The sequence below is a fragment of the Cariama cristata genome, unplaced genomic scaffold, assembly GCF_000690535.1.
Source record: "Cariama cristata isolate BGI_N322 unplaced genomic scaffold, ASM69053v1 scaffold2930, whole genome shotgun sequence".
Lineage (NCBI taxonomy): Eukaryota > Metazoa > Chordata > Aves > Cariamiformes > Cariamidae > Cariama > Cariama cristata.
In genome coordinates this window covers 281-9873 of record NW_009592765.1, presented here as the reverse complement: position 1 = coordinate 9873, position 9593 = coordinate 281, and the positions used below count along the sequence as shown (strand labels likewise).

The 9593-nt window shown below is 38.5% G+C and overlaps 1 protein-coding gene across 1 annotated transcript; it reads right to left on the bottom strand.

Moving 5' to 3' along the window:
* Positions 1–5634: 5634 nt before the first annotated feature.
* Positions 5635–9336, bottom strand: DEGS1 (delta(4)-desaturase, sphingolipid 1). The gene is made up of 2 exons (XM_009709622.1): positions 8596–9336; positions 5635–6388 (listed from the first exon to the last, which is right to left on the bottom strand). Exons 1-2 carry the CDS (start codon positions 9310–9312, stop codon positions 6242–6244), a joined length of 864 nt encoding a protein of 287 aa, XP_009707924.1. The 5' UTR covers positions 9313–9336; the 3' UTR covers positions 5635–6241.
* Positions 9337–9593: the final 257 nt, after the last annotated feature.

Here is a 9593-nt window from a genome sequence, read left to right as displayed (position 1 = left end):
ACAGAAGTAAATGTGGAATACTACTACAAATAACTAATCACCACAGACTTGCATTTTAAAAATACTGACACTCATGGCAGCTTGCACTTAGCACTGTGATTTTTGCACAACATTGTATGATGTTCCCTCCTTCTTCTAGGGGAGCCTGAGACTCAGTAACTCAAGTTGCAGCCCGTATGACTAATAAATGAAGTCCCTGCATGTAAAGCAGATGTGTCTGCTTGTAATTGTAAATCAGGCTTGGAGCTTCAGGAATTACCGTGATTCCCAGAAATTCAAGATGAAGGATCGTCATTTTATCTTGGAGTAGTTTCACTTGTGGATGTTCATTACTGTGAGGCAATGCAATTAGTACATACCAGTTAGGTGACTAATTTTAATGTAAAATCATACCTAGATGTCATGTGCAGAGCTATATAAGAACTACCTATGTAACAAACTTTTTGCTGTTTTAGCTCTTTATCTACAATTTTACAGTTTTTTATCACCTTTCTTAAATAAAAGGTTTTTGCTTTGTAGGAAGCTACAACTGTGTGAAAGTAAGCTGTGAACTCTTTCAGTACAATAATACACTCAATTCACTTGAGTGTTTGAGAGCTGACCAATGAAAAAAGAATCAAGCAGGAGCCCCATAAAAACATTGCATGATACCTCAAATCCCAGTTTTGAAACTGTCATCCATTCTACCTTTAGATATGGTAATTCTAAAGACTTTCACTGTTTTTACCTGCCTGTGGCATGTATTGGTTTCAAAACAAGCTACATATAAAAACTCACATCAGGAATTAAAAAAGGTCTAACTGTGATACAACTTCAGTGATAGAATTTAGAAATACTTGTCATCCTTTCTTGGAAAAAAAAAAGTGGCAAGCAAGCCACTCTTTCAGTTGAAAATAACCACATGAATGATTTCTCCTTTATGGATATAGAGAAGAAAATCCTGCTACCATACTTAAGGATAGCTGCAGTTGATGAGTTTATGGAGGCATAAAGTCCTCAAGCCCCAGCACATTCACCTAAGAATTTTCTCCTCCTTTCCTCTTATGATGGTATTACTCCTGTGTACATATATCTAGAGCAAGAGAGCAAGGTAGGACTTGCAAGGCAAGACTAAGGAGGAAATACTATTGAAGTAGAATAGTAATACTGTTGTTACTACAAGTAGTAGTAACAATATAGTTTGTCAAGAGTTCCAACACAAAACATATGTTTAATATACAAGGTGTCTGATGATCATTCTTCTTAACATATGATAGTGGAAGAGGAAGTGGGGTGCAGGAGGGTTTGAATTTACAAGAAAATCTCTAAGTTAAAAGGCAGAAAAAGTCAGATCAGTCAAGTGTCCTTATCCTGTTTGCTTACCTTGTCTGGGCTACACGTGCGTCAAGGAGCAGATCGGTAGGCAACTGAACTCTATTGGACTGTTCACACAAGGTAGTGCTGCACCCACACGGCCACTTTTTCTTGTGGGAAATTCTTCTTAGGCTATAGTACTTACCACTAAAAAAACCAACTTGGTAAGAAATAAAATGCAAGGTCTCTTGTATGCAGAAAATGGGAGTTGCTTTAAGGAACAAACCTTTTCAGGCAATACAGAGACCATTACTTCATTCTGCATATGCAGCTACTGCCCCTCCGAGCAGACATGCCTGGAGGAGATTTTCCCTCTAGTCATCTTGTTTCTGCTGTGACAAGATCAAGAAATTGTTCATCATGCCATTCTTCTCCCCCTTTTCCTGAGGCTAGCCATATAGCTAAGTCACAATGATGATTCCACTCCAGAGCATATTAGATGCTAACTGAAGCATGGATAGGGGTCAGAGGCAGTGCAGGGAACTATCAGCAGCAGGGAAAAAAAAAAGCTGTCTTCATTCTTGGCTCAATATGAAACTTTTCCCACATCTTTGTCCTCACTAAAGTCTTATATAGAACTGCAGGCTTGCTTGTGAAATAGAAGCTTTCATTGAGAAGAGATAATTGCATAAGTAGAGTTGCAGGTTGCGAAAGGCATTATCTACACGATTTCGACACCTTTTTGTCAGATTCGTTTTCCTAGAACCTTGCAGAAGCTATCTTGGCAGACCGAAAAGTGGGTCCTGTGCTTCACCATTGCGAGCCAAAACAGCAGAACTTGCTTTGCCTTAAGTCCTTTGAGACTTTCAAGTTACAGAGGAGTATGCTTTCCAAAAACTGTCTCGGACCACTTTATCATGCAAGCTTACTACCCGAAAGCAACTTTTCTCCTGTTGTTTGTCTAACAGGATTAGTGTGGCAGCCTGCAATCTACAGCACTGACATTATGGCTGTTGCACCTCATCATTAAATAAGGAACAAACAGCTTCAAGTTTACCATGGCATGCCACTTCATCTGATAAAAGAATAAATGCCAAGGAGGCAGAGGTGAACCACCAAGCACATTATCTAAGTGTCCCCTTACCTAGAATAGATCCATTGCTCAACATCTGTAGACTCTACAGTACATGTTGTATGCTTGCTGGCTACATTTAAAGACTTACCCAGAAGAATGCTGAGACACAGAACCAAAAGTCTTAACTACCTTTCAACTGACCTCTGGTTCCAAGTAAGAAATCTTGCCCTGAATCTGAAAGTATGGAGCTCTGTAGCCAGAAAGATGCACCCACTTAACCCGTATTAATTGGCCACTGTTGTGGAGCAGACAGGTTCAACAGCAAAACAAGAATGCCAGAGGCAAGGGCTGTTTCGAAAGAGGAATACACCCATGCCTGTCCTGTGAGAAAAGTCATGCCTAGCACAATCAGATTCCAGGACGGATTACTTATTCCACTTAAGCAGCTTCAAATAACTGGGGGGGTGTTAAAAGCCATGCAGGGCAGTTTATTCTGAAAACTGTATGTTGCCCCGAAAGCCCTGAAGGCAATTCAGAGCTCTGCACAATTTAACTGCAGCTAAAATACTCGGATGACATGTTTAACACAGCTGACCCAAAGTCGGCTGTATTTTGACAGTGAAACTCCTGGCTGATTTCACATAAAGGAGAGGTTTGCCAAACTGACAAGCTAGTAAGATGCTTTAGTTACACAAAAAGGAACAAATCCTAACTTTGGCCTGTCTACATGCTTGTTAACTCATTCCATTTGAATGGATTTATAAAAAAAATAATTAGGTTAACTGTCAGGGTTCTTAATGCTCTTTAGGTTTAATTTGTTCTTCACTGGTTCATCAAAGCTCCCTCCAACTTTCAGAGACAATATTTCAAAAATTATACAAACCTGTTTCTGCCATATATATTTTAAAAGCATTAATGAAAATGACTTAATTCCTTAAAAACAATAACTAGATGGTTCCTATGTATTTAGAAAAAATTTAATGTTTCTTATTTCTGTGCCATGCCTTTGGACTAAACACCACATGATGACTGCAGAAAACTAGTTATTCATTTAGAATATTTCAAAGTAGCCCAGCTGATCCTAATTCCTTTTACTAGTGGTTCAGAAATGCTTCTAACCGTTTGTGGGGTGTTTTTTTAGGGATGAAACTATGCTGCAATATAGGTTAACTTTCAGATGATCTGCTTCTGACACAATCCCCACTACCGAAGTTAGATGCCAAGGTCTCTTGTGTATTACACAGGAATTATATACCCGAGAATGGTAGTTACCAAGGCTTGCAAGAATCAGACCATGGTTTAGATCCAAACTTAAGTCTCACTGGCTCAGATTAACCTAGTCCAGTAAGTGTTCTCCAGTAAGTAGCCAGTAGCAGATCTTTCAGAAAGATTACTGCAAGCATAGGTATCTCCCCCAGAATTTCCAGCTATTCTACAGCTCTTAAAGCGAAAATAGTGTATTTATAATCAGCGTTGGAAGGGAAGATCAAAGTCAGAATGCTTTAAAGCAAAATCTGCAATTTTATACAAGACCTGGCAACTTCAGTCCTGTTTAAAAGCAGGAATTCATACTTGCACTGCCCACTGGGAGGACAGTAAGGGGCATCAGTGATTCCATGAAGTAGATAACTAAGCCTAAGTATAAAATTTTTACTTCGAACTCGGGTTATCTTAAGTATTCATCTATCATTCATCTGTCATCTACATTATCATCAGGATAACTGAACTTCTTAAACTTTAGCTTTCAGCCATAACACTTTCGAAGACACTTCACATCCTTCATCCAGCTATGGTAAGCCATCTACACTGAAGAGATTTAATTCCACCTTTCACTTCTTAAATTGAGCGGTCATGCAGAAGTGGCTTAAAAAGAAACTGGTTCACAACTTGTTAAGCCGAGTCTTTCAACAAGAGTCAGTTTTCTTCCGAGTAGAAAGGAAAGGCAATGATTCTCTACAGTTCATCTATACCACCACTCAATAGAAGAGCATCTGCTTTAAAAATACCAAGTTTCTCTAAAGCTTAAGTCCTTCAGCATAAGGCAACCGGTCAAAAATTCACCCAATATTACTTTAATCTTTGCTTTTTAATTACATGTAAAAATACTGGATAAAGTATATTTTGACATTACACTCTACCCTGAGCAACATGCTGGCTAGCTGACATGTTACTGGCATCATAATGAAATCACTTTGTAAGTGGTTGGCACACTTTCATACCATTTCTATCACTTACCACAGATAATGGCCCACACTTAAACCAAACACACATTAAAAACAGGACTGCAATCAAGCAAGGGTTAAGATGTACCACACATTCTTCTCAGGCACTCAGCTTCTTCCAGGACAAAAAAATCCAAACAAACAAAAAAACCAAAACACCAAGATGCAGGAGTGGACAGCATCTAAAAATGAAGTTACATAAAAACCCAAACAAACAAAAAACCAAAACACCAAGATGCAGGAGTTGACAGCATCTAAAAATGAAGTTACACACAGCAGACCAGTGTGGAGAGCAGCTAAGACCTCTACCTTCATCAGATATTGTATTTCAGATAAGTGAAGAACATACCATAGGATCACCATTTGATATTGAAAGGTGATTTGTAGCCATCTTTGACAGCTTAAGGCCATCAATGCATTATATGACAGAAGGCAAATATACTGTGCTGAGGTATGTAGGGATTCTTCAGTGTTCAGCAAGTCTATCCCTTCTCTGTTCCCAATTTAAAAACTTCTTAAGCAGGAAATTTGGTATCACCACCTGTGCTCTCACCACATTTTAATATGTAAGAAAAACAAGTGTTTATGTAGGGTACTGTAGGTTGGGGCAGTGGGGGGACAACAAGAAAGATCATTTAGCAACACCTTTCTGTTTACACAAATGACTAATATGCTTAATAGGTAGAGTTGTCAGTGGTTGTAGCTACCCTTGTTTGCCAGATCAGTATCAGCCTCAACTGATTCAGTTTTCCATACAAGCCAAGTTTCCAAACAAATGAAAGTACAGATTGAGCATTCTGGTAACAGCAGAACCAATTAGGACAAGCCTAATCATTTTTCTTTGCAGATCAGAAAAACCCCAAACTGTAAGAAGATTTTTCCAACATGAGAAAACCTAATCAGTGGCTTGCACAATACAATTCTAAGTGTTAGCTGCTCAAGCTACATGCTAACACAAGCATCTCAGGCAGTAGGCGGGGACCCACAAAGCTGGCAATACCCGTGAATTCCCTACCTTTCTACAAAGAAGTCACACAAACCATCTCGAAGATGCCAGTTTCATTCTGATAGATTGCTCCTTTAAGGTACTTTCAGTAGAAAAGGTAGAACTTTAAAGCAGTGCTTCAAATGACATGTTACATATTTTAACAAAAGCAGACTTAACATTTCTGTGCAAATTTAGTTCTTCCATCCATAAGTTAGGAAACAGGTTCAACAGAAGGTTTAAGTTAACAGATCATGTTAGTTTAGAATTAATAGGCAAGTACAGCATTTTAACACTACAGTCATCTAAATAGCATGTTGTGGGCAGTGTACTACATTGAGAACTTTTAAAACATTGAAGAGTCAGACAGATATTTTATATAGATTTAACACCTGCCAAAGTAAATTCTGTAACAAAGTGATTTAGCATTATGCGTATATAACACTGATCCTTAGGCAAACATAGACACATTAAACCAATGAATCTGAGGACTGCAAGGAATGTTATAGCTGGTAGGAGTCTGCTACAAAATCCTTAAGGATGCATTGCTGTGTTGCTGTAGATCTTAATTCAGGACCCTGGTGAACAGCTTTAGCAAGAGACCTTACTTATACCAGCCACTTTTAAAGCAAGCAGACATTTCAAAGTTTTTTGGTTGCCAGAAGTTTAATCTTGCTTCACTTCACCCTTTAATTGCCTTTTCATGCGTGAATATGGGCTGATTGTGTCATCCATCACGAAGTCATACAGTACTTTTATCCAAGAGTTATATTGTGGCAGGTTGTCATAGTATTCAGCTGCTATTTTCTTCACCTAAAGAAGAGATACAAGGTTTATTTACTATATTAGCACCAACTTTACAATCCTCAACCTGTAACGTAATGCAGAGCACTACAAGTTTAATTTTAGATGGGAGATTCTACAGGAAAGGCTACAAATGCCACAATGTGAAAGTTTCTTGAAGGAAAAAGCAACTCCCTGGTTGTTAAATAGACTTCATGTGAAACTTTAACATTGAAGCTAAGCAGAACAAACTCTGCTAACTCTGAAGTCTGTTCACTGTGCTACCTACGGAATGACATAGCTGACAAAAGAAAGCAGTTTGGTTGCTAGTGGAAGTGGGTGACTCAGTTCACTGATGACTCAGATACACGAGTATCACTAAAAAGGCTGTTGTTAAATTCTAGGAAGAGATGTTTAACACAGCTATTTTTACATGTAGTTTCAAACCTCAGCACTCAGAAGAAAAATATCTATTTTTGAGGAACATCTTGTTTCTGAAGACAGACATTACAGAACGAATATAAACCACTTCCAAAGAGTTTATTCTCAGATGTACATGATGACCAGACCACTAAGAGCTGGAGTGTCAGATATCCTTACTGATATTTAAGGCCAACCACCTAAAGCCTTGAAAACCTGAACAGAATAAAACTGATTTTTCACTAAATTCCATAGCTTTAGACAGAAGGAAAAATACTCATCTGTATAATCAAACCCAAGATATTTACATGCCTGGCTTGGAGCTGAAGATCGTTTTGATCCATCTTCACACCTATAGAATACTGCATCTAGCCAGTATACTTTTATTCAACAGTAATTATTTTCAGCTCACCAGTACCCCAGCTGGAATCAAGTGTTCAGTACTTCAGTGATCTTTAGCACACAGCAGAGTCCAGTCCAATCAAATTAACTACGCTGTTCTAAAAGAAGGCTTTGTTTTCTTATCAGAGCAGGGGATTAAGAGTCCTGTAGCAGAGCCGGGTATTTACCTCTGCAGTTAAATACTTGAAAAAAAAAACCAAAACCATTCCTTATTTACAACTTAAGTACTGGTGCAAGAAGTGAAATACTGGTTTACCAGCACAGATCTAGGTATCAAAGGTGAGTTAAAGCAAACTTGAGCTGTATTTGAAAGATTAAATCTATGAATAAGAAATCATCATGTCCTTTTTGAAAAAACAAGAAAACCCACAAAAACAAAGTCTCAACACACCAATTACAGAATTTAACTGCCCTGCTAAAGTGCTAGAGAAGTTATTTCATCTACAGTTCCACCACTGACAACAGAAATAACGATCAAGTTTAGACTCCACCAAAGGTACAAGCTTATAAGGTCTTCCTATTACCAAGTGCAACAACAAAGCTACAAGACCAACACCACAGCTGCTGTCAATTTGCAAATGTAGTGTCTGATGAAAGACACTTTTCACTGAAGATGAGTTTTAGGTGTAACCCTGGAAGCCTGTGTTCCTATGCTCCCATTGGAAAATATGTATATAATGAGAATTAAGCTGCTGCTTAAAAGAAACCAGCAGAGATTGAAGTGAGGAGAAACTAGTTTGAAAATTCACATCTGCTACTCAGGCAGGTGTGACAGGTCTAAGTCTTGGCTTTGAAGCCTTAATTCTGTCAATGTACAGCTGATACTTACTCAAGGTTCAAAGGTTCTCACTAGAGGAAACTGAGCTGCTCCAAACTAGAAAGCTATTAAACATTTGTCAACAGTACAACAAACATTAGCAGTACCTCAAACCCTCTCTTTTCCCCACCTGAGAATGTCAGTGGTAGAAGAGACTGAATAATAAGCATGCATTACAATACTGTCCTTAAGGTTTCAAGGACAGAGCCAACAAATCTCTGAAGTTATTTGCAACTTCTTAACTAGTTTCCTGCATACTTCCAAACTGAAGAAATCAGAAGGCTGGTTGTAATTACAGAAAACTAAAGTTAGTGCAAAGCGCAAGACATGCGTTTCCTCCCCTCTCCTTTTATGGAAGAGGCCTGAGCAGCCAGCATACCAGAAGCTTGTTCAGGATACCACTAAAATGGCAAGTAATTACCATCTTCATCACCCAACTTAGGAATTGTTCTCAGGTGTGATTTTTTGGTTGGTTGGGGGTTTTTTGTTTGTTTTTTTATCTCCCAACTTCCATTCTTCTATCAGTGTTCTACCTGATTTTTCAACTTAAAGTAAGGTTTATTTTAAGAAAAAGTAATAACCCTGGAAATAAACTTACCAGTGGAAGGCTCTTGCCAGGAATATTGGGGAAATCATGATGTTCATTGTGATAGCCAACATTAAAAGTGAGCAAATTAAGTGGCCCATAGTAGGAATAAGTCTCATGTCCTTTTAAAAACATGTAATGTTCAGCTATGAAGTGTCCTGAAATTGGGTGCAACCCAAGTCCAAGTACTGAACCAGCAAGCATGTAAAAAGTGGATTTGACTCCCCATAAGTAATATATCACAATATCAAAGGAAAACTGAGCCAACAAATTGATTATTTCAAGTCGAGTAATCGGTTTGGGATTGATGCAGAGAGGTCTAATCGCATAGAAAAAAGGCTGAAGAACAATCCATATGAACTTCCTAAAACGGGTGCAGAAAAACCAGCCTTCAAAGTTGGTAGGAATGTCCACATCGATTCCATCACCTCCTAAGTAACGATGATGATCCATGTGGTATCTCTTGAAGGATATGGAGTACGGGAGACCAAGAGGGAGGTTGGCAAATATTCCAAACCATCGATTCCACATTGCTTTGCTGTTGCCAAAAGCACTATTGTGAGAGATCTCATGAATGGCCAAAGTCATGGAGTGGCTAATACAGCTTCCAAAAACATATGCCCAGAAGATTACCCATTTCCAGTCCAAGTCTTTAACTAGATAAAATGCAGTCAACTGCGCAAGAACCATCAGCACAACCACCCAGATCAAGTTGTAGTCTGGCTTCATCAATGCTTTTATCTCTGGATGTTTAGCTAGATGGGAAAGAATTAAATGAAATTATTTAGAAGCTCTCCTCACAGTCAACTACCCCAATTAGGTTACAAAAGCATATATAGTCATTTTTTCCCTTCCTCCCAACTGAAATTTGTCTGCAAAGGTAATGGAAATGCACCACCTTTCCACTTGTGACATTTATTGCGATAATGAATCCTTTAGCATTAAATCATTTTAGCATTTTTTCATTGTTCAGACTCTAGACACAACAAGCACCACTACCACCTCCAGCC

Excerpts from the sequence above, each read along its gene's own strand:
- DEGS1 (XM_009709622.1), bottom strand. The coding sequence starts at position 9,312 with ATGAAGCCAGACTACAACTTGATCTGGGTGGTTGTGCTGATGGTTCTT. Across the intron at positions 6,389-8,595 it reads CTGGCAAGAGCCTTCCACTG|GTGAAGAAAATAGCAGCTGA; the intron begins GTAAGTTTATTT and ends TCTCTTCTTTAG.